Here is a 26,124-nt window from a genome sequence, read left to right as displayed (position 1 = left end):
TGGCTGAGAGCCTTTCCAGTTGTGCTGATATTTAGTATAACAGCACTAAGGATGCTGTGCTATTTGTCACTATGCTTGACTGTGTTAACGGTTTTCCAACAAGTAGTGGGGATTTTTAATAATCCCAGTGTGGTGAACAATCAGACCAGATGACGTCCCAGGAGCCAGTTTATGGCAGAGCCCCTCCCTAACTTTCAAGGTAAAGAAGTGTGGCTCCATTTTGATTGGATCATGGCAGGACCAACACAAACAAATGTCAAGCACAGCCATCAGATAAGCTGCTCAGACAACTGCCAGACACCCCTCACAAGGCCGGAAGGATTTTCCAATACTTTGGGAAACATTTCTCATTGGTCCATGAATGGTTTCTTAGCAACCTCTCAAACCCCCCATCCTAAGGTTAGCCCAAGTCCAGAGTTGAGATAAAGACCATAACTATCTTCAAGATCTCTCAAAGCAGCATTAACTTACCATGTGGCAAAAGTTGAAACAAAGGAGCCACAAAGATAAATCTTTACACACAAAGTTTTACTCCTAACATGGACACCAACTACAACACATCCACTCCATGTTAATTCACTGAACTGTTTATGTAAATTGCAGTTGTTTGATTAACACAGTAGTTCACACAATTTGAACTATTAAGGTATATATGAATGCATGCGTAATATTTAATCTTTCATTATCATGTTTGGTCTCTATATCTTCAGAAAAATGCCAAAAGTATTTTTGAAGAAGTTTGGAAAACTAATGCATAATAATGGATAGATGAAACTTTAAAGACATTATCTTAACTGTGTACTTTGAAATATGCAAATGTTCCACACAGAAAAGAGAGGGTGAGCCACACTGTGCGGGCCCTCTCTGATGTCAACAGCCAATCATAACCCTGAAACAGGAAGGCACCAAACTGAAATCTCCTCCTCATCAGAAAGGTATAAAACTATCCTCCAGATGACCACACCTTTGTCCTGAGTCTTGGAAGAAGACACTAATAGTATAACAGAAAAACACATTTGTTCTCGTCTCACTCTATGAGAGAGAAACAATAGCAGAATAATAATGAACATTCTGAATCTCTGGCCTGAGTGGTAGGAGATGTAATATAATACAAACCATCCAACATGCTAAGTCTCATTCCATGAGAGAGAGGATAACAGAACATTCAATGTTCTTAGTCTCCATCCAAGAGACAGAAGAAGATCGACAAAGTACCAAGTCTCACTACAAGAGACTATTGCAACGCCAAATTTGGAATCCCCAAATTAGATAACTACAGATAACTACAGCGACAAGGTTTAGCTCTGGCAAGCAAACCCTCTCTGCAAGTTTTGTGCATTTGCATGTTCCAGATTGCAAGATCCCTTTGGTGCTTCCAGGAGATCAACATTCCTCAGCTCCTTTGTGTCCAAGACTGTTGAAATGGAATCCAGCTCCTTTCCCACTGTAACGTGGCCCTGAGCCCCAGTGTAAGACGTCACCATCACCGAACTCATCGATCGATCAAGAATGTAAATATTTCTAAACCTCTTTCCTGAGACCTTGGCATTAGTGTATACTATCAGTTTATGATTTTCTAATGTTCTTTAGATTAATAACCTGTGTATAAAATGTCTTGCAAATAATCTTTGTATTATTTGTTTAATTAGAAATAAGGTTTTCACCTTATTAATTAACAGAGAAACAGCAATTTATCTTTCCATAAGATAATAGTCATAATTTGCCATTGCTACATCCAATTCAACCACTTACATCTTTCCATCCTATGCCCTTTATTTGCCTATTCATTTATTTAATCCTTTAGCACATATCTTCAACCATTTTCAGGCCAAGGAACCCTTGGTGGGTAGAGAGACGGAGCCGGGACTCCCGATTCATATTGTATAAAATTCAGTATTGCATTTTATGCCTATACAAATGGGGATGGTAGGCTACCATATTATTGTATGTATACTTCATTATGTTTACATTGCAAAGCCATTGAAATAATCATTAAATGCTGCCCTGCTGAAAAGACCAGCTAAAACCAGCATAAGCTGGTTGGCTGTTTTAGCTGGTCGCCCAGCCTGGTCATAGCTGGTCAGGCTGGTTTTAAAGGGGTTTTGAACCCTTTTTTTAGCTGGTCAGGCTGGTCTTAGCTGGCCTTAGTTGGTCAGGCTGGTTTTAGCTGGTCAGGATGGTCTTAGCTGGTCAGGCTGGTCTTAGCTGGCCTCCCAGCCTGACCAGCTAATAAGAGTTCAAACCCCCTCTGAAACCAGCTAACTGACCAGCCTGGCTGGGCTGGGCGACCAGCTAAAACCAGCCAAACAGCTTAAGCTGGTTTTATCTGCTCTTTTCAGCAGGGATGTACAGCAGGGGTCTGCAACATTTTTGACATGAAGTGAAATTTTTAAATTCCCCTGTAAATCCCTGTGCCAAACCTCCTCCAAAAAGAAAGAAAAAGACAGACAGATAGACAGACAGAAAAACAGACAGACCCTGTCCATGCAGAATAAAACAACTTTTATAAGGTTACTAAAATGGAGTCTTCATCTCATGTGAGTGATCGATTTTATACATATATTTTAAAATTACTGTTGATTTTATTGAGTAAAAATTTGTAATGAGGAAAATGTCCTGGTTACTTTCGTAACCTCCGTTCCCTGATGGAGGGAACGAGATGTTGTGTGGATGTAGTGACACTAGGGGTCACTCTTGGGAGCCCCAAACACCTCTGCTTTTTTGAAAAAAAGACCAATGAGAATTGGCGAGTGGAATTTGCATGCCACTCTCCCGGACATACGGGTATAAAAGGAGCTGGTATGCAACCACTCGTTCAGGTTTTGTGCTGAGGAGCCGAGACCAGGTCCTGGCCATTTCAGTGGGTAGTTCAGCATTGTGGCAAGAGGGACACAACATTTCGTTCCCTACATAAGGGAACAGAGGTTACAAAAGTAACCAGGACGTTCCCAATCTGTCACTCACTCGACGTTGTGTCGATGTAGTGACACTAGGGGTCCCTGCCACAACTAGCTGAACTGTGTTGCGTGAACTGGCAGTGTGTGACGGGCAGACAGCTGTGTGCCTCGTAGCCAGCGCACCAGGCCGTCCAGCGCACGTAACCTCCCCCAACGCTCTTATGAGCGTCGAACTGTCCATCAGGAACAAGTCGACTGTCCAACTATAGGGACAGGCTAGCCCAGCCGAGGCCTCTTTTCCCTCTCTTTTCTCCCCAAAAAGAGTGGAATTTGTTAACTGACTGGGAGCCATAAGTGTCTGCGTCGGGGGGTGTCCCTCCCAAGCGGAAGACACCGCGGAGACCACACCCCGCCCAAAAAGGGGGGGGGGGGGTATTTTGAGTGGAATACATCACATGGTCTTACCGAGTCTTGTCGGAAGTATGTCATGTGGAGAGGTCCCATGGTAGGTCCTACCTGAAGGGGGAGGAGTTTCTACAGAGCATGGTGACCTGGGGCAGAGGGGCCTCTGCCCAAGGAAGACACAGTTTGCCATCAGGGAAACAATTTTGCAGAAGATATCACATGGGGTCGCCTTCGGGGAACCAGCACATGTGGAGCACCTACATCAGTACAGAGGCTCATTAGCGCACGTACTGGGCTGGTCAGCAAGTTTCTCTGCAAAACTCAGTTGCCAGAGGGCTAAGGAAGAAAGTCATCAAGGGATCACAGTCTGTGAACATGACTGGGGGTCAAGAGCACACGTCTTCACATCAAGGGAGGGGAAAGGTGCTATGCGCAAGCGGTACACCCAGCCAGTTGTCCCGGAACTTACTTGCTCGTGCCTACCCATACACGGGACGAGACTGGCTCAACCCAGAGATTGTAGAACCTCGCAATGGTGTTGTGTGTTGCCCAGCCCGCTGCTCTGCAGATGTCTGCCAATGAGGCGCCATTGGCCAGGGCCAAGGAGGCCACCACATTCCTGGTGGTCCTGAGCCTGATATGCCATCGTGATGGCGTCGATGATCCAGTGGGTGATCCTCTGTTTTGAGACAGTGCTTCCTTTCTGCTATCCACCAAAGCAAACAAAGAGCTGCTCAGAGCTTCTAAGGCTCTGCGTGTGATCCAAATAGATGCGTAAAGCTTGCACCAAACACAGCAATGCCAGGCTGGGTCTGCCTCCTCCTGCAGCAGTGCTTGCAGGTTCACCACCTGATCCCTAAAAGGAGTCATGGGAACCTTGGGCACATAGCCCGGTCGGGGTCTCAGGATCACGTGAGAGTAACCCGGACTGAATTCCAGGCACGATTCGCTGACAGAGAACGCTTGCAGGTCCCCTACCCTTTTGATGGAAGTGAGTGCAGTCAGGAGGGCAGACTTCAAAGAGAGTGCCTTAAGCTCAGCTGACTCCAAGGGCTCACAGTTGACCCGAAGCCCCAGTCGGCTGAGGTGCCGGAGCATGAGGTCCCTCTGTGCGCACAGCAACTCTAGAGAGTGAGCTAGGATTAGCCAGTCGTCGAGATAGTTGAGGATGCGGATGCCCACTTCCCTTAGTGGGGCAAGGGCAGCCTCTACAACCTTCATGAAGATGCAAGGGGAGGACCTTGTACTGGTATGCCTGGCCTTTGAAGGCAAACCGCAGGAAGGGTCTGTGTCAAGGTAAGACCGAGACGTGAAAGGAAGGAATCTCATCCCCGTAGTCCACTGGAACCAATCCCGTGTGGGCGTGTTTGTGCCACAGCTGGGCGCACAGGGGCAGGGGGTCCACCGCTGGAGTGCCATACCTGCCAAAATGGAACAGTGGATAGTGGTCGTGACGATGGCTGTGCGCACCGGATATGTGACCCAGGAGACGAGGGAACCATTCTTTTGTCAGGCTTTTGGGTGCCGCAGCCTCCTGGGCATGCAGCGACAAAAGATTCTCCTCCCGGCCCTCCACCAGAGGATGGAGTGTTCTGTTGACCAGCCCCAGAGAAGTGGGTCTCCTCACCCCTGGGTCACTTCGAAGCCTTCCTCGGGTTCTTAGCAGCCGGCCATGAGACGGGTGACATCTGCTTCCTGAGGAGGGCTCCACGCTGGAGCCGGGCCACGGGGTGGGCTGTGGTGGAGCAGGTGTTGTTGCTGCAGTAGGACACCCTTAGCAATGAGCAGACAGGGTGCGGGGTCTTAAGCTGCACCAGGGCAGGATATGTTGTAAGGCCTCCGTCTGCTTGTTCACCACCGAGAACTGCTGGGCAAAGTCCTCGACGGCGTCGCCAAACAGGCCAACATTGGAAATGGGGGCATCAAGGAACCATGCCATGTCTGCCTCTCCCATCTCGACCAAGTTGAGCCAAAGGTGGTGCTCCTGGACCACCAGGGTGGACATCGCCTGCCCGAGAGACTGCGCCGTGACCTTTATCGCCCGGAGAGCGAAGTCGGTCGCCAAGAGCAGTTCCTGCATCAATACCAGTTCAGAACTACCCTCGTGCAGTTCTTTTAGCACCTTGGCTTGGTGTACTTGCAGGAGAGCCATGGCATGAAGGGAAGAGGCGGCTTGTCCAGCGGCACCGCAGGCCACAGTCATCAGGCCCTAGACGGGAACCTACAGGCTCTGGACGGGAGCTTCAGGCACCCGCGCCAGATGGCAGCACTCTGCGCCTTATCCACCTGGGGGATCACCGAATACCCCCTGGTCGCTCCACCATCGAGGGTAGTGAGAGCGGGGGAGCTGAAAGACCAGGACCGGGCAGTAAAAGGTGCCTCCCACGATCTTGTCAGCTCCTCAAGCACTTCTGTGAAGAAAGGAATGGGGGCGGGGCGGGGCGTGGCCATGGGTGGCGCCCCATGCCCAGGAACCGATCATCGGGCCACGAGGGTTCAGGGGAGAGTGGAGGGTTCCACTCTAGCCCAACGCTCACGGCCGCCCGGGAAAGCATGTCCGTAATTTCTGTGTCGGCGTGAGACTGAGAGACCTTTCCCGAAGAAGGAAGCCGAGCCGCAGCCTCTACATCAGACTGGATGAGAGCTCGGAGCTCCGAACGTGAAGTCGAACTTGCACTGAGACGAGCCACCGGTCTCGTGCGAGAGCCCAATCGGGGCAAGCGAGCGTGCTGGGAAATGGGAGGTCCGTGGGGGGATACCCGGCGGAGGTGGTCCCATTGATGTCCCCAAATCGCCCCCAGTGCTAACCGACACGGCCTCAAACCCGTAGGTAGAAGGACCGGTGCGGGGAGCATATTCTCACAATGAGGACATGACCCATCCACAAACGATGTCTCCGCGTGGGCAGCACCCAGACACGTAAGACAGCGATCGTGGCCGTCAGAAGCGGAGAGATATCGACCGCAACCAGGAATAACACACAAATGGAAAGTCATCTTTAAAAAAGACATTCCGTGTGTGCCGGTCTTTTAGAAAGAAAATATACTTTTTTTTTTTTTTTTTTTTTTTAGAATAGACTCTTTTAGTTGTTTCTGCCGAAGCGCCCAGGGGCGTTCTCTGCACTCCACGTGTGCAGAGGGGGAGAAGCCGCTGAAACGCACCATAGAATCCAGCAGATGTGGTGAATGAACTTCGTGGATGAATTCAGCTTCAATGAATAGAACCGCTCGGCTCCGAAGAGAAAATCTGAATGAGTGGTTGCATACCAGCTCCTTTTATACCCGTATGTCCGGGGGAGTGGCATGCAAATTCCACTCGCCAATTCTCATTGGCCTTTTTTTAAAAAAAAGCAGAGGTGTTTGGGGCTCCCAAGAGTGACCCTTAGTGTCACTACATCGACACAACTTCGACTGAGTGACAGATAGGGAACAATGACTGAGTGCACCTTTAATTATGTTGATTTGAGAGTCACTGTCTTGTGTGTGTGGAACGACAAGGACCGTGTGTGCCAGCTTAATAATCTCAGTGGAAACTATTTATTTACACCAGGCAAGTACGCTATTGTTCTGAAAGCAGGCTGTCCTCTGCTCAACCGCACAGCGTGACCAATGCAAAGCAGACGTGTTTACTCACATGACACTCCACTGCAGCACTTCTGAACCTGATGTGTGTCACACTTTGAAGGGCTCGTGATAAGCAGTGGTCGTGTGAAGGGTTTGTCCGGGCTGCGCGCTTCTGCTGACTAGCGCTATTTAGTCATACTTTAAGATTTGGCATGCAGCTGCAAAGGACTTCAGCATGTTGATATTTCATATTCCTGTCTCTCGCTGTTGCTCGTGAGCGAGTGAGTTGATTATTACAAATGCCACCAATGGTGGATCAAACAATAATTTGCGGACCCCCTGCGGTACCACCGCGGACCCCCTGTTGAAGACCCCTGTTTTAGCATATTAGTGCCATTTTGTAGTTTTTGTTAGTTATTCTTGTTTATTTTTTGTAAATAAAACTCATTTTATTACAACTGTGTGTTCCTTGTGTTGATGATACAGAAGAGCTCTAAAGGTTAGGTCGAATTTGAAGAATCCTTCAGATTAATCAGATGACCAACTCCCTCCAATTGGCATATTTATTTTACTCTTAAGGTGAAACCACCTTAGCTGGTGCCCTGAGGATGTAGAGAGGAGCCGTCTGATATTAATAATCACACATACATACTTAAGTGAAGTGTGATAAAAAATCACCACATACTTTGGTGTCTTGTGTGAAGCCCAGTTCATTTAAATTGGTGCCAGGGTGATTCTCACTACACCAGTGACTCAAGTCTTTTGAATCTATTCACCAAAAAGATTTGTTCAGTGACCATTTCTGGAGTATACATCTTTATACAAGTAGGTGGTGACAAAAGTGCCATTGAATCATTAATCTAGTTTCCATCAACTTTTCACACTGTTTTGTTATTGACACAGTGAAAATGCGCAAAAAAATGTTTGCGAAATTTGCCATTTTCTGCCTGTTTCCATTCAAATGGCCTTTTATCGATACAAATGGTGTGCGTGATGATGTCATGCTTAAAAAAACACTGTGTCACATAAATTTTGGTTTATCGCAAAAGAAATCTGCTCTTAAGCCATTTCCATACAGAAATGTGTGTATATCGCTAATTGTGTACCTCTCGCCTCCCAGATGTCCCTAATTTTTTCCCCCCGAAGTTTTGGTAAAATGGGGAGAGTATTGAGACAATTTAAATTAGCCAGCTTAATGTAATTTTAATTTCACAAATAAATGCAATCAGAAGATGAGGGATTGCAATCAAAAGGGAGCAGTTGCCCTTCTGATAGGACTGTGATATTGGTCTGAGATGTTGCGCCTATCGAAGGTTGCCACCAGTTCCGAGCCCCTAGAATTGTTACCACGTTTCACCCCACTAGCTATGGCCCTGGCAACCTGCATCAAGTAGTGGGGAAAACATTCGGTCTTAGTATAAGGACCGTCCATCGATGTGTATATGCTGTGTGCACAGCTATTAAAGAAAATATGATGCAGTGTGATATCAGGGTTTATACTTCTATGATACATACCTGATATTCAATAGGCTATTTTGAACAATCATCCAATCTAAAGCATTGCCATCACAACTGTATTATGTCCTGCATATTTGTCCAGCAACTTTTAATGACCAACTGAACTTGATTGTCATCTAAAATTAATTTTAGTGTCATAATGTAATTAACATTTTCTGAAGAAGCTCAGCAAATGCGATCCGATGTAAAGAGGGTTAGATTTAAAATATATAAAAGTTTTAAAATGTTCAAAATCTCATTTTCTGAAAGTGAACACAGCACTGGACAAATAGTTCTGATAGTTTATAGTCTTGAAAAAAGTGTAGAACATTCTGAGAATGTCATTCAGCTGACTTTTTTTTCAATCTACAGAACAGAGTAAGGCTAATTTAAGTTTGTGTAAAGAAAAGGCAATTATATAGGCCTAACGATCTATATATATATATATATATATATATATATATATATATATATATATATATATATATATATATATATTATTTTTTTTTTTTTTTTTTTTTCATATGGTAATTTATTTGTTTTAATTTAATGCTTTATTCTTTTGCTAATTTATTTAATTTAATACAGGGAATTTTGAAGGCATTTTTTCAAAAGTAAGTTAAACAATAATTTTATAGAATTGGGCTATGTTAGTGTTCCAAAAAGCACATTAAAGCTTTTCTCCTAGTATTGTGTATTTACTTTTAATTCAAAACATCTTTGTGCACAGAAATGATATGCTTTTTGTATTGTGGGCTAATTCCATGACTGCCGTCTATTATTTTGAATGGTGTGGAAAAGCAACTTTAATAAATAAACGGATGACTACCGCGATTCAATTAATCACAAAGAGTAGCCATTCTCCATGATACGACTGTGTAAAAGCTTTAGGCACTTGTGAAAAATGTTGCATAGTGAGGATGTCTTCAAAAATAATGACATAAATAGTTTTCATTTATCACTTAATGTCATACAAAGTCCAATATACATAAAAGAGCTAAATCAATATTTGGTGTGGCCACCTTTGCCTTTAAAACAGCACCAGTTCTCCCAGGTACACCTGGACACAGTTTTTCTTGGTTGTTGGCAGATAGGATGTTCCAAGTTTCTTGGAGAACTCGCCATAGTTCTTCTATCTATTTAGACTGTCTCAACTGCTTCTGTCTCTTTATGTAATCTCAGACTGACTCGATGTTCAGTGATGGGCTTTGTGGGGGCCATGACATCTGTTGCAGGGCTCCCTGTTCTTCTATTCTAATCTTTTCTATTTGCAAAAGTAATGTTTGGGAGCCTAACATTTACATTTCCTATTGACACACTAAAGCTGAAGATATAAATAACCATCTTAAGACAAATGCTTTTGTGAAACATCTTATGTGCCTAAGACTTTTGCACAGTACTGTATTTGTGTTGGCACTCCTGGAAGTGTCATGATGCAGATGTGTTTGCAGCATCGGATCTGTGCAGTTATGCTGTTAAGACCAATCCATTACAGTGCGAGTAATGCTTCATGCATAATAAATTGGCTTTCAAGGATATATACCTTGTCACCATGATTAACACAGGCTAACAATTGGGGTAAATTCTGTCATGTGACACTATATTTTTGCGTTAATGCCTATTTTCTCGACAAAAAGTGTTTCCAAACCAGTTTTTCGCGACATTTGAAGTATCGACATAGAGTTTACGCACTAGAGATAAACGGAAAAATATTATGTCGACACTTGTGAAATTTTAGTGATAATTTGTGTTTTTTCTTCAGCTATATCGGTAATTTTTAAGGTCATTTTAGAGTTTTAGGGTTTGTTGAGATTACATCATCATGGCAACAAAGTTGAAACATTGGCTATAACTTTACACAGAAAAGGTTAGTAAGCGATTTTATCACACTAGAATTATGTTTACATGCATATTGTTTATGTCTTGTGGCTACACATTTGAAAAAATGAGTATTTTAACGTTCAAAAATTGGCACCCATTCACTTCCATTGTAAGTGCCTCACTGTAACCCAGGTTTTTGCTTTTTTAAAGACAATGTGGGGCAAGTATAAATGAATTTTTGTGGTGATCAACATTATGCCACAAATTATGTCGACTGAGCTTAACTTGTATTGAACCTGGAATATTCATTTAATTCATGTTGACTAATGTTAATGAATACAACCTACTGCAAAGTGTTACTATGTAGTGTTACTATGTAACTAATTAAATAATGGACAATCAGTATAGGAGTTGAGAATAACCTTGTTTAGTCCTGCACTGGATTTAACTATCCTTTCAACCAATCCTGTGTATAATAGCTCAGCAAACTTACCGCTTCTCGTCCTCTACTTGGACACCCACGGACTGATACTGTGGGAGACCTTTACTATCTGTCTCAGAATCTATGGCCGCTTCCACCTGAAGAATACAAGCAAGAAATTAAAAGAAGTATAAGTTGAGTGCAAAATGTATAACAGAGCATTTAAACCAGAGAACCGGTGCAGTAAAGAGATATTGTACAGTAAGGCAAGGCAATAATTTTTATATGATACAATACTGCCTGGTAATACAATGTGCTATGAGATGGCATGACCAAATTAACACAGACCCAGATGAGAAAATAACAGCTTCGAGGCACACATACTTCCCTAAAGATAAGTAATTTCATACATACTTTCCAATTCAGAGCAACTTATAGTGCACTTACTACGGAGAGTGTTAAATTTAGCAAAATAAGTCATTCAAGCCTTCCTTGGATTTGCATTCGAGTGTTAATGATCCATTATTTTATCAATGTAATATTTTCTTCATATGGACAGCAGTGTGCTTTGGCTGGCTGCTGGGTGAATGGCCAGGCCCTCAGCGAGAGGTAGCATCATTAATCTTTTTTGTTCAGGGTTAATCTGCAATCTCATCTTCTCTGCCACAGAATCTGGCTATTGTGTGCACTTTCTGGGTGGGTGACTCACTGTCTGAATGCTGCTGGCTATTTTTGGATTTCAGGTGAGACTCAAAGGCATTTGGTTTACAATAAGGTAAAGACCAACTGAAGGTATTTGTATGAAAATATCCCATAATCACAGTTCAAATTCGAGGACTCCGGACCCCCACAAGAGTCCCCATAATGCAGGAGAGTCTAGCCCGCTGACTGCTCTGATGCGGCCCATAAGAGATTTTAGGAACAGAACAGGATTTGACCTGCTATTGAGAAATTATATGAAATTCATATTCTTGACCCTTGATGTCGCTATCACGTACAGCCACACTTCGCAGTCAATTGATTGTCTCCACTAGTGCGCTCTCTTTGCAGTCACCACCAGCTTCATCCACTGGCTGAACAGGAGTTTGACAATACTCCAGATTTCCATGGATGAAGCTCCATGCAAAAAGAATGATGCATTTGTTAAAGGACTGGTGTCAGGTAAATTGGTATCAGAGCAAAGATAATTTGCTCATGTACTTGTTCTCGTTAAAATGTCCTGATACCACCCATCATACAACTAAGTAGAGCTGTCATTGTGCAGCACATGCGGCCACACTGAGTTTATTGAGCGCGTATCGAGACGTGCAAGCCGATCACACACTCTCAGAATGTCCTTTGTAGTGCTGGAATGCAAAATCAAATGTAATGGATTAGTTCATTTTTATTAGTATTTTTAATTATAATTATTGAAACAAGACAAATGATTCATTGGCTTCCCAGCACTACTTGAGAGTGAGGACATAGTTGACAGCGCTTAATACGCTCAGCTTCCACATGTGCATCAACAAAATAAATAGGAACACAATCATTTTGATCAAATTAAAATCATATTTGTAATGCAAGTAACAACAGAATAGACACTATAATTGCATTACTGAAAAATAAGTTATTCCTTGAAAAAAAGAGTAATTCCTTGTTTCACTGCATAACAGGAAAATCTAATCTGATTCTGATTATTGTTATCGGTCACACCCAAAACTGCTCAGTAGCAGCTCTAGATGTGCACTGCAGTGACACTGAATGTATGTCAAAAAGATACAAGTGTGAATAAGTGAGTATATTAGTTCATGTAAGTCACAACACTATTCATCAGTGTTCTCTGTAAGTGAAATTGCATATCCTTTATTAACATGTAGGGCCTGCACATGCATACCATAGTGCTCGAAGTGTGATTAATAATATTAAACACACAATACTGTATATACTGTAGATGATGTATAGTTGCAATCTAGTAGCATCTAGCCCTTTTTTTAATTAATAGAGCAATGCAGCCTGCAAACACCTTTTTGTTTTTTCTGCATTTGGCCCCCAATAGAAAAAGTGTGGACACCCCTGCCATAAGGGACCCTCTGTTAGAAAACAAATAACTTGGAGGGTCACATTCTTTTTAATAAAAAAATAACATTTCATCTGTGATACAAAATTGATTTTCCATCAGAAAGCTGTAAACACACAATACATGTGAGTTACTATAATAATCTCTTTACCTTTGTAAAATACAAAGTTCTGCAAATATAATTAAATACAATTTTAAATACAGTATTTTTTTAAGTAACATTAACAGCAGTAGTTTATTGATGATAAAAAGAATAGTTCACCCAAAAATGTAAATTCTCTCATTATTCACTTACCCTGATGCCATCCCAGATGTGTATGACTGTCTTTCTTCAGCAGAACACAAATTAAGATTTTTAGAAAAATGTTGAAGCTCTGTAGGTCCTTATAATTTAAGTAAACAGGTGCCATCAGGCTGCTGGCTATTTGACGGTCCAAAAGGCACATTTACACAGCATGAAAGTAATCCACACGACACCAGGCGATCAATTAATGTCTTCTGAAGCAAATCAATAGGTTGGTGTAAGAAACAAATAGATAATTAAAACTTTATAAACTTTAAACAATCGCTTCCTGCCAGCAGTCAACGCATCAGTGACATAAGCGCTATGATGCGTTCACGCGAGATTTAGGTCTTTTCAAACAACAATACAGTGCTGGGCTGAAGCAATGATTTAAAGTAAAAAACTTTTTAATTATCGATTTGTTTCTTACACCAACGTACACTGCATGAAAAGAGCAGTATACAAACCAGTAGACTCCCGTAGAAACCGCTGAATTTTGAACATGTTCGGAAAAGTACTGGCCGGTAGTGTCAAATTCCACAGCTCCGTATGCACCTGATTATATACCGTTTCGGATGTTAGTGACTGATGATTCCTTACATGTTATGGCCATTTTTTTGCCATGCTAAGTATTCCTCTTAAGTTCTCTGTCAGGGGACATTTTCACACCTGAGTCGCATTTTTTACGATAAAATGGTCACCCTTATAGGTCATTGTAACAAGGTTCTCTATATGTTGTCAAAGAGGAAGTGGAGGATGGGAACTTCAACTCAAACGATGGGTTTTATTTTCACACTCAATAGATAAATACTGCTTTTCAGCACAGTCTTCCCAAACACATTAACATGTCGACACATAGGACATGTGTGTGTCTCTCTCTCTCCACCTCTGCTGTTCTCTCCCTCTTTATAGCTCTCCCCAGCATTTCTGCAACAAGATCCAGCTGTTATTCATCAAGAGTGCTCTCAGGTGTGAACACTTACCACTCTCTCTCTCTCTAGGGGAACACTCAACCACGACCCAACCTCCACATACCCCCACTACCTGACTCAGGCCAGGGAGCCATCCGGGCTATCCCCCACTCCAATTTCTGGAGAGAAAGTCAGCAACAGCCATCTGCGCCCCCGGTCTGTGGACCACCTTGAACTTTAAAGGCTGTAAAGCCAGATACCAACGGGTGATCCATGCATTAGTATCATTCATGCGGTGGAGCCACTGGAGTGGTGCTTGGTCAGAACAGAGGGTGAAGGCCCGCCCAGTATCGGAGACAGTATCGGAGAATAAGAACAGCCCATTTGATGGCCAGACATTCCTTCTCAATGGTGCTGTACTTAGTCTTTCTCAGCGATAGCTTGCGACTAAGGTACAGCACCAGTCACTCCTCCTCCACTACCTGCAAGAGCACCATCCCCAGCCCCCTGTCCAAAGTATCTGTCTGTAAAACAAATGGGAGAGAGAAATTACGTGCATGTAAAAGCGGTCCGCCGCAAAGTGCAGCTTTTACCTGTGAAAATGCCTGTTGACACTGCTCCGTCCACTGGACTGGGTCTGGAGCTCACATTCTATATATATAATTACTGTATATAATGATGTCATCCAGATAGGCAGCGGCGTAAGAAGAGTGTTGTCTGAGGACTCTGTCCATAAGGCGCTGAAATGTAGCCGGGGACTCGAACAAACCGAATTGAAGGGTCACGAATTGGTGTAAGCCAAACGGTGTGGAGAAGGCCGTTTTTTTCACGGGACATCAGCATAAAGGGGATCTGCCAACAACCCTTTTTCAAATCCAGTGTCGAGTAAAAGCAAGCTGTACACACCCAATTGAGCAACTTATCAATACGAGGCACTGGGTATGTGTCAAATTTAGACACTGCATTGACTTTCCTATAATCCACACAGAACCGCACTGACCCGTGTCTCTTAGGGACAAGAAGGACCAGTCTGGACCAATTACTGTGGGATTCTTCTATTACTCCCATATCGAGCATTGGATCTAATTATTCCAGAACTACTTTTTCTTGTGCTCGGAAAGTCAGTAGGGACAACTATGTACCACTATCCTGGGCGTAGTCTCGATGTGGTGATGTATGAGGTTTGTGCAACCAGGTAGAGGTGAGAACATGTCTGCAAATTCTTTCTGCAACTTGGCAACCTCTGTAACTTGAGATGGTGAGAGGTTGTCCCCACAAGTGACCGGGGTGACATGATTGACTTTTAAGTTCACCTTTGGTCTGAGCTCTGCCCTCTCCGGAACAACTGTTTCCAACTTCACAGGGACCGCCTCCCTCCATAATTTCAGGAGGTTGAGATGGTATATATCACCCCTATATCTTTGTTTTACCTCATAATCAAGATCTCCCACTCGTTGTGTGACCTCAAAGGGTCCTTGCCACTTGACGAGTAATTTGGAGCTCAACGTTGGGAGTAAAATAAGCACTTTGTCTCCTGGTGCAAATTCCCGTAGACGAGCTCCCCTCTCATACAGTCGGGTTTGACGTTCTTGAGCTTGGATCAAATTCTCCCGTGTTAGTTGACCCAAAGTGTGGAGTTTTGCTCTAAGATCAAGAAAATACTTTATTTCATTTTGATTGTTTGAAGGTCCCTCCTCCCAAGCTTCCCACATGACGTCGAGCACGCTGCATGGCCGATGCCCATACAGCAGCTCGAATGGGGAAACCCTGTGGAGGCTTGGGGAACCTCTCGAACTGTGAATAACAGGGGTTTGAGCCACTTATCCCAATTACTAGCATCCTCGTGCACAAACTTACGAATAATTGTTTCAGGGTTTTATTAAATCGTCCCACTAAACACTGGTGCGAATTACAGTTCGTGTAGTGTACGTGACAAATATAGTGCCTTGATCAGTGAGAATTTCTTTCAGAATCCCCATTTGGGAGATTATTTTGAAAAGTGCCTCCGTAACACTATGTGCTGAGATGTTGTGCAGAGGCACTGCTTCCGGATATCACGTTGCATAGTCCACCAGAACTAATACAAAGCGATTCCCGCGTGCTGTCCATTCTAATAGCCCGACGATGTCCATGCCAATTCTTTCAAAAGGGACTTCGATTAGTGGTAGAGAGCACAATGGCTCTTTTGGGGTGGCCGGAGGATTCACCAGCTGACATTCACGGTATGCTGCACACCACCTGCACACATCCCCACATCCCCACGAGCCATTATACGGTTCAGTATTTTTCCCTGTCCCAAGTGTCCAGCTATCGGATTATAATAAGCCGCCTGGAATAACATTTCCTGACAGCTCTTTGGTACTAACAACTGGGTTGTATTTTCCTTTGTCTGAGTGTCCTGTGTCATTCGATACAACCGATCCTTAATGATTGCAAAATACGGATATGTGAGTGCAATGTCTGGCTGGAGGCATTGACCATCAATCACTTTCACCTGATCAAAGGCATGCCTAAGGGTCTCGTCTCACGTCTGCTCCAGAGGGAAATCCCCTGCAGGGAATCCTCTAAGGGTTGGGAAAGCCGGCACTTCCCCCTCCCTTACATCATTCTGACGTGGAGCTGACATAGATGGCCCCAGCTCCACCTCCCCAGCCAGTGAATCGCAAACCACACACCAAGACACTTTGTTACAGGACCTATCCACACAATTTCCCCTCAATAAAGCAGTAAATGCCAGCCCATTCATACCTAAGATTAGGCAAAGTGCACCCAAAGGATAATAATGAACATCCCCATGCATACACCTTACCTTTACCCTCCTTTTTGTGCCCAGTGCCTTGTTTTGAATCAAACATTGGTGAATTGTGGTTTGATTACAACCAGAATCCACCAATGCTTGATATGTATCCCCCTTAATACTCACAGGTATTTTGTATGCTCCGGCAAATCAGGAACCAGGACCAACATTTCCAGCTCCATTACTGGACATTGGTCCCGGAATTGCCCAGGGTTCCTGGGTCTCTGGCAGGCCAGCCCAGACATTACACCTGCACTCGTGGCGGCAGGTTCCACAACCTGGGGGGAGAGCATAGAGAAAGGGGTTAGTGGTGGTCTAGCAGACCCCCGGAGCAGGGCTGCCGGCTTCTGAGGGGTAATTCCCCTTTTCCGGGACAGAGCGAGAGGGAGAGTGAGAGAGAGAGTGAGAGCAAAGGTGTGTGGGATCTTCTTCCCTTCGGTACACCGATATATGGTTCTCAGCCAGTTGGACGGCCTCCTCCAGTGATGCCAGGTTGTGGCACTGGACCCACTCTGCCTTTCCTTTCGGCAGACAACAGATGAACTGGTCCAGCACCACTAGAATGACAACTTCCTATGCGTCACGGTACTCAACCAACAGCCATTTCTGACAGGCATCACGGAGCTGTTGAGCAAATGCAAACGGGCGGCCGTGCTTGTCAAGCTTCAGCAAGCTAAACTGTTGCCGGTGTTGTTTGGGGCTGTGGCCAACCCACTGCAAGATGGTCTTTTTGAGGTCATCATACACCAGGAGATTAGCCACTGGCAGATGTTTGTCTGCGAGTTGAGCTTCCCCAGACAACAGTGGAAGGAGCCTGGCTGCCCACTGGGCACACGGCCACTTCCAGATCTCAACAGTCTTTTCAATCAGGTCTGGAAATGCCTCGAGTTCATCTTCTGCCCCCATTTTCATGAGAGCGACCTGTGGCGGCTGTGTCCGGGGACGTGGTCAGAGCTTTCTCCTGGCGTATTAAACTCCGGATCGCCTGCCGGTCCTCTGCTTGACGTGGGTATGCTGTATGTTGGCGAGGGATTGGATGACTCCGACCAGTGGTGAGGACTCCATATCAGCGTGCACTTCCTCCAAAAATCCCAGGTTTAGGCACCAGTGTAACAAGGTTCTTTATATGTTGTCAAGGAGGAAGTGGAGGACGGAAACTTAAACTCAAACGATGGGTTTTATTTTCACACTCAATGGATAAATACTGCTTTTCAGCAGTCTTCCCAAACACATTAACACATCAACACACACAGAACATACGTGCCAGTCTCTCTCTCTCTCTTTCCGCCTCTGCTGTTCTCTTTCTCTTTAAAGCTCTCCCCAGCATTACTGCAACGAGATAAAGCTGTTAATTATCAAGAGTGCTCTCAGGTGTGAACCCTTACTGCTCTCTCTCTCTCTCCAGGCGAAAGCTCAACCACACCCCAACCTCTACAGTCATTTATCTCAAACTGAATTGGCTTCCCTTAAACTTAACCTACCCCTAAATCTTGACAGCTATTGGATCACTGTATACATTGGCTGTAATTTTATTGGTTACAATTTATTTAGCACATACCTAAATCTTGATATGTATTGGGCCACTGCATGCATTGGCTGTAATTTTATTGGTTAAACTTAAAATGTAGCCCACCCAAACCCCAGTCAGCATTTAGCTTATGCCTCATATTACAGGCCTTTAATCAATGTTGACACAATATAAATGCTGAGACAATAACTGGGTTTAAATATCTGTATTAAAAAGAAAACATGAGGGGGCCTGGGTAGCTCAGTGGTAAAAGACGCTGGCTACCACCCCTGGAGTTCGCTAGTTTGAATCCCAGGGCGTGCTGAGTGACTCCAGCCAGTTCTCCTAAGCAACCAAATTGGCCCTGTTGCTAGGGAGGGTAGAGTCACATGGGGTAACCTCCTCGTTGTCACTATAATGTGGTTCGTTCTCGGTGGGGCACATGGTGAGTTGGGCGTGGATGCCGCGGTGGGTGGCGTGAAGCCTCCAAACGCGTTATGCCTCTGTGGCAACACGCTGAACAAGCCACATGATAACATGCACAGTTTGACAATCTCAGACGCAGAGGCAGCTGGGATTCGTCCTCCACCACCCGGATTGAGGCGAATCACTACTCAACCACAAGGACTTAAAAGTGCATTGGGAATTGGGCATTCAAAATTGGGTGAAAAAAAAAGAAGAAGAAAAAAAAAAGAATAGATACAGCTCTTTTCATGCAGTGTAGGCTGGAGACATTAATTGATTGACTGGAGTCGTGTGGACTACATTTATGGTGCCTAAATATGCCTTTTGGACCGTCAAATAGCCAGCAGCCTGATGGCACCCATTTACTTAGAGTACATTATAAGGACATAAAGAGCTGCACCATTTTTCAAAAAAATTTAATTTGTGTTCTGCTGAAGAAACACAGTCATGCACAACTGGGAAGGCATCAGGGTAAGTGAATAATGAGAGAATTTTCTTTTTTGGGTGAACTATTCCTTTAAATTCAAGTGAAGCATGCCAGTTCACCAGTGCAGCTTCAATGAGTAAGGGCACATAAGCTTTTAACTGTATGTCAGGTACAGGGTTGAAACAAAGAACTCTTTTGAGGATGAACTCACTGGATTTGCTAAGGTTGGTGAAGTTAGATCTTTTGTTTAAAGGCACTTAGTTGTTATCCATGAGCAGAGCTGTATATTCTGCTTTGTTGAAATAGTCTGCACATATTTTCTGTATTGCACTGTTTCATTGTACATATTGGTATAATCTATGTCAAATAAACCTGCCCCTATACAGTTCGTAGGAACAACTGTGATTGAACGTTTAACTTGTCAATCAGATGACTTTTCTTGTCTAAGTAGGCAGTTCTTGGACAGAAAATGCGGCAGTATGTAAAAATGGTACAAAAGAACTCTGTAACTAAATTTAGAAGGTGGAGTTTTTAATATGTTTTAATCGTCCTTAATTCTTATTTATTAATTAAATTAATCCTAATAATCTTAATTCAGTCGATTAAGATTTTTATTCAAATTAATTACATGACATGCAGATTATTTATTATTTTACTATTATTATTATTATTATTTATTATTTATATTGCATTTCAATATTTGCTGAGCAAGGCCCGAAAATAAAAATAAATAAATCTAAATAAATCTAATTCAAATAATTATAATATAAATAAAATAAATATAATAATTTAGATTGAAATATATTGCATTATTGAGAAAGGTGAGTAAAGCATTGAACAGATACAAAAAGTGGCTTTAGAAGTCAATATACTGTTTTATTTATTTTGTTTTATTCCCATATCATTAAACACAACCCTACATTCGGAAGCAATCCATTTTCTAATCGAGTTCATCAGTCTATCCTGTTCTCATGGTTCTACTTGTGTTCTGTCTGCACAATTTGCGATTGTTGTCTATGTACATCAGTCAGACGAAAGTTTAGTTTAGTTTTTTAGTTTTTAGTTTATCAAACTTTGAAAATCATATCTCGAGATCGCTACATTCTGTTGTATTTCATCTAGCTGTCAAGAACACATCCTGGGTGCTCCTCATTTCTGAATTTGTGGGTCCTCATTTCCTTTTCTTACTTCTTTTCAGAGATCATTTTTGCGCAACTGTATTACCATGGCATGCTTGACGTTATGTTATTGAAACTTTATCTATTAATATATTCATAATAAATTCAAATAATTCAAGATGCACTTTTGAGATATGTGCCAATTATGATTTATTTAAACTGCAAAGGTGAAGCATCAATTAAAACTGTTGTGTCAGATCTAAAGGGGGAGAAGAATTTATGCGCGCATCAGGTGATTTGACCAAAAAGTTTTCCACATAGGAAGCTCCCGTGTTTCCTCATTCAAGCGTCCTCAGTAAGCTTCTTCCGTCCTCGGTTTTTGCCTCCTCGCAGTGCATTTTGAGAATTGATACGTCCTTCATGATGGCAGACTTCTCTTTCTGTGGCTGTGCTTTTTATGAGGTTTGTTGCGGCATGCAGACTGCCCCCTGCAGACACAGCTCGTAAATGGAAAATACTTCCTTTTATTATGGAATTTACATACGGGTCATTAGGCAAGATTAATTGTGTATTTTCTTCTTTTATATTTTTTAAAATTTATAAATATAATTAATATATTATTATAATTTTTATAATGAATCACACTAACTAATTAATCACACTAAATAAATGGCTTAAATTGACAGCCCTAATTTTAGTATGTAATATTCGTTGAGAAGGGTTGATGTGTTGATGTTTATATAATGATTTTGACAAGTTAAAAAAGAAGATGGGGACCGCTAAGATCTCTGACACAATTCAAAAACAGCCTAAAAATATGAATGTTCACCTGTATACCGATGGAAGAGCGTGGAGTCTTGAGGTATTCCTCTGCTTTGGACACCAGAATGGCCTTATCACACGTCTGCACAGAGCTATAGCTCCCTGCGGATGTGAGTCGCTTGGACCCGGGAGTCTCCATTGCTAGAGTCACAGCCTTAGCACTGTCCAGGCTGTCAGGGGAGATGTAAAGAACCCGGCCAAGACTGTCCGGTGCCCCAAGCCCTGTGCGCGACAGCCGGCCCTCTTGGTAAGCATCCTGCATTGACTCTGTGCTGCTCTGTGCTGTTACGGAAATCAGAGGCTTAGTGGTGGAACGAGATGGAACAGGTGGAGGAGTCTTCTTATATCCAGGTGTGTATGTCACTTCTGCTATAAAGGAACAGATGAACGATAAGTTAGATTTAAGGGAAAATTTGCGTTTTCAGGAGCAGATGTGACAGGCACAGAGAGATTAGCCTACATATTTTAGAGATGTAGAGAGAGAATTTAATTTGAACAAAAACTTCAGCATGAGAACATTTCAAGCTGCCAGGATAAATCCTTTAAAATGGCATGATGTTTCAAGAAATCTTGCATAGTGAAAAAGTTGTTGGAAAATCATATTCAGTGATGATTGTTAATGACTTAGATATTATTAAGAGCTCAACAACCTTCTTCAGGACGATCAACAATGACCAGGGAGAACCAATTTTCTCATACATCTTTGTCATAAACACTATGTACTTTCAAAACAACAGCCCTGCAATCCAAGGAAGAAGACAATATTTTTATTAGGGCTGTCAATTGATCAAAATGTTTATTCAAATTAATCACATGACATGCCTATTAATTAACCGAAATAATCACAATTATTGCATATACAGTATGAATATTTGATGAGAAAGTTCCCCAAATACAAATATTAAAATATAAATAATACATATTAATTCAAATAATTATATAATTCAGATGTTCAGATTGAAATATACTGCATTATTGTGGCAAACGTGTAAGCCATTGAATAGGTGTTACAAAAAAGTGGCTTTAAAAGTCAATAGGCCTATTACATATAGAGAAATATTGTGTTCCCAGGTTGTTGCTTTGGTACATTAAGTAATGTTAATCTGTTTCCTATAACAGGCTTCTATGGGGAAGAAAACACTTGTTTGTAACGTGTAAAAAAAAAAAAAAAAAAAAATCTCCATGAATTACAGCTTCATTTTAGCAGTAGATAATGTTTATTACAAGTAATGTTTGAGATAATGGTTCTCCTTGATCTTTGTTTTAGTACATTAAGCAATGTGAAGTGTTTACTACATTCAGTGTTTTAAAATATCTCTCTTGTTCAATTACAGTTTGGAGACTTGTGCCCTCACGCTGATCCACCTTGACTCTTTTAAGGAAATTATGCCTTGAAAGAATCAAACATCCCTCAAATATGATATATCCTTTATACAAAGCACCTTGATAGGATATCAAAAACCTGTTACTGTGTGATTCTGTAGTACCTGTTGGATGCTTGTATTTGTCAGTACATGACAAAAATAGCATCTTATGGTGGTTAAATGTAAAAAAAACTAATAATAATAATAATAAAATAAAAAAATAAAAAAAAAATGTAAAAGTCCAAAACAGTCATCTACATATTAATGTGCCAATAAAATGTATGGGCTGCAAATAGCACACTGTTATAAAACTGCTGAATGATTCACAGACCAAAGATAAAAAAGTGGGAGAGAGACATATTATTCATACTGAAGAGTAAAGTAGCTCCAAAGATAAAATATACGGTTGTATAAGTGAGCTAAAAACTCCATTTTGACTTCCCTGAATGCCTCCCAAATCCTCGGAACAGTCTGAGGGTGCAGTCTCCAGTCCCCCTGGCTGACGCCCTGACACGAGAGCAGATCTACTCCACTGTTCTGGCGACGAGGGATGTGCATTGCACGTATCGATAGGAGATGCCTCTGGCACCAGAGGAAAAGCTGGTGCACCAAGCTCAGCACTGAACACAACTTCACACCCACCTGGTGATTAATGTATGCTACTACTGCTGTATTGTCTGTCAGATCAATATGTGAAAGCCCTTCACGACTGACTGTTTGGACATGAAAGCCAAAATGCCAGCAGCTCTCGGCGATTGATGTGCCAAGCTAACCGCACACCTGCCCAGGTGCCAAAGGCTGGATGACTGTCGCAAAGGGCTCCCCAGCCCGTATTGGAAGGGTCCGTGGTCACACCCTTGCGTCTGGCCAATTGGCTGAATGCAACACCTGTCTGATAGAAAGTAGTCATTCTTTGAATAGCTGGCACAGCTAGACAGTGGCATGTCACTAGAAGAGGTTGGTGACCTAGTCAACTTGCATGATGTGGCATCCTCGAGGGCGCAAAACTAGCGCTCCCTGCACCGCAATGGTGCTCGGCCGTGTTCTGCACCTAACTGGAAATGCCAAGAAGACCAAGTCATGCATCTGTGTAACGGGCCAGAAGACACAAGAGTTTGCTTCTGTTTACTGCAAGTTGAACGTCACTCGTTCTTGAAGAGCAGTTGCTCAGTGAAACAGTGGGGTTTCAATACAGTGCTCGTGCCTTTCGGAAATAGAACACAACACTTGCAGGGTGGAAAACATTTGTGAAATGTCATCTTAAAAAAGATGACGTTAGACAAACGGCTCTTTTACATGCTTGGTGTACAAAGTAAAACAAACTACAAATCAACAGCAAATCAAATGTGAAAGTGATAAAGGATACTCTTGTTTGTCAGAGCACAACAGGGAAGTAGAAAATAATCCACTCGCTGTTAAGAGGTTCAGTATCGACAACTTAGCAGAGATTTGGGCATCCAGAGTAGGACAGTTGTTATCGCGTCCCTTTAGAAGAAATATATGATGAAATACTCTGGATTATATGCCTGAGATGATGCACGCATTAGGGCCGGAGTGCCAAACACCCTCTGCCAATTAACTGTAGTGATTGTAAAGGGCTTCAGAGATCGTCACTCCTGGGAGGAGCTCCCCATAGCATCAGCAACTAACGCAGTGTAGAAGTGACAGACTTGAAAGGAAACTCCCAGAGCAATTACTCATCTCTGCAAACTCTCTGTAAAGAAAGCTGGAAGATCTTTTAACTAGGTCATTTTCAAAAAATTTCAACATTCCGACTTATTTATTTTTTTACATTTTCAATTCAGGTCAGTGCAGTTTTCACCCATAAAAGCTGTGGATAAACATTTTTTAACATCTTGACATTATTTTTGCTCATTAATTGTTGTTGTTTATGTAATTATTTAATTCTGTTTAACTTATTAAATAAGGGTTGACCAGTGACCAGTGACAATAAAATGAGTCACAAATACTCTTAAAAGATTAATTGTCTTAAGATGGTGTCAATAGCATCACAAAACACTAGGGCTGCAATGGTACATGTATCCACGCCAAACTGAACAGATACACGGCCTTCGGTGCGGTACATGCACGTATTATTACATATCATAGCATGTGTGAAACCAATATAAAAAAAAAAAAAACATAACAAACAACACAAACCACATAGAACTAAAATGAAAAAAGATTGCAGAGCAACACGGGACCACACGGAACCAAAACTTAACAAAACAGAGCGCCACACAGTACACTAGAAACTGTGGATCAGATACGTAAATGCATGTGAAGTTTATCCTGACCAATTTTTTTTTTACAACTGTGATAGGACTAAATAAAATAGAAATATGTTGGACTTAAATAAGCCAGAGATTGAAGACTCACCGCCATCTCTAAAATCTGTTGTTTGGGAGCATTATAGTTTCGTAGTAAACTACAGTAATACTGGGCAACGAGTAGTGAACAGGATGAAGGCTGTGTGTCGGCTCTGTTTCACAGAAGTCGGGTATGTCTCATGAAGCACATCTAACATGATGACTCATTTGTGTCGACATCATCCACATGTGTCTCTTGAGCTTATGGGAGCAAAGCATAAATAGCCTGTGCAAGTTAGTCTCGCCACGGTGTTCAAGCAGCCTCTCGCTGCAAGCTCAGACAGAGCTTAACCGATAGTGAACACCATAGGAGTATTTATTGCTTCAGATATGCAACCAAGCATCTGCTTAACGTGCTTGAGCCCCGTAATAAAGTTCCTACAAGAACGCATTTCAGCAATTCTGTAGTGCTCTATCTATATAAACAAGCACGCACTGTAATTGTCCAGCAGGGGACATTGTCAATGCTGACAGATCTGCCCTCTCCTCTGATAATGTGTATATTCTGATCTTGCTGAAAAAAAAAAAAACCTTAAAAAATTGAGTGGTGAGCTAAAAGGTAAAAGACACAAATCTGCACTGATTATGTCTTAATTTTGTTATTATTATTATTATCAATTATTATAATTGCACTATTGTTTACTTTTCTTATTATTTATGATTTTATACAATGTGCATATAAGAGGCTCTTAAGTTTTGTATTGTAATTTCGTTAAAGAAATATGCATAGTGCAGTCATGTATAAATGAGCTTTCACAATAATCAAATTATCAAATAATGTGTTTTCAAAATAAATAATTTAAAGAAAGATTCTTTGTTCCCTATCTGTCACTCACTCGATGTTGTGTGGATGTAGTGACACTAGGGGTCACTCTTGGGAGCTCGAAACACCTCTGCTTTTTAAAAAAAAGGCCAATGAGAATTGGCGAGTGGAATTTGCATGCCACTCCCCCGGACATACGGGTATAAAAGGAGCTGGTGTGCAACCACTCATTCAGATTTTCTCTTCGGAGCCGAGCGGTTCTATTCACACCCTGACCGAGGCACCCCTCGGTATAGATGTGCTGGCACACAGCTGGCCCCCTGTACTATGCAAATACGCATTTCCCCCAGTAAGCCTACTCGCACAGACCCTGTGCAAGGTCAGGGAGGACAGGGAGCAGGTCATCCTAGTAGCACCCTACTGGCCCACCCAGACATGGTTCTCGGATCTCACGCTCCTCGTGACAGCCCCCCCCCCCGGCGAATTCCCCTGAGGAAGGACCTCCTTTCTCAGGGACGGGGCACCATCTGGCACCCGCAACCAGACCTCTGGAATCTCCACGTCTGGCCCTTGGACGGGACTCGAAGGACTTAAGTGGCCTACCGCCTGCGGTGATAGACACGATCACTCAGGCT

At 42.7% G+C, this 26,124-nt stretch overlaps 1 protein-coding gene across 1 annotated transcript in view; it reads right to left on the bottom strand.

Annotated features, from left to right (window-relative positions):
* LOC127416001 (disks large-associated protein 2) overlaps positions 1-23,267 on the bottom strand; it is a 34,693-nt gene extending 11,426 nt beyond the window's left edge. Inside the window, exons 1-3 of the mRNA XM_051655077.1 lie at positions 23,138-23,267; positions 21,001-21,362; positions 10,677-10,762 (exon numbers count right to left, since the gene is read on the bottom strand). Of these exons, the coding sequence (XP_051511037.1) occupies positions 10,677-10,762; positions 21,001-21,362; positions 23,138-23,267 (578 nt within the window). The remainder of the gene's footprint in view (positions 1-10,676; positions 10,763-21,000; positions 21,363-23,137) is intronic.
* Between the last annotated feature and the right edge of the window lie 2,857 nt (positions 23,268-26,124).

The sequence above is a fragment of the Myxocyprinus asiaticus genome, chromosome 25 (genome assembly GCF_019703515.2).
Source record: "Myxocyprinus asiaticus isolate MX2 ecotype Aquarium Trade chromosome 25, UBuf_Myxa_2, whole genome shotgun sequence".
Taxonomy (NCBI): Eukaryota; Metazoa; Chordata; class Actinopteri; order Cypriniformes; family Catostomidae; genus Myxocyprinus; species Myxocyprinus asiaticus.
Note: the sequence above shows the minus strand (reverse complement) of the source record. Positions and strands in the feature narration are given on the sequence as shown.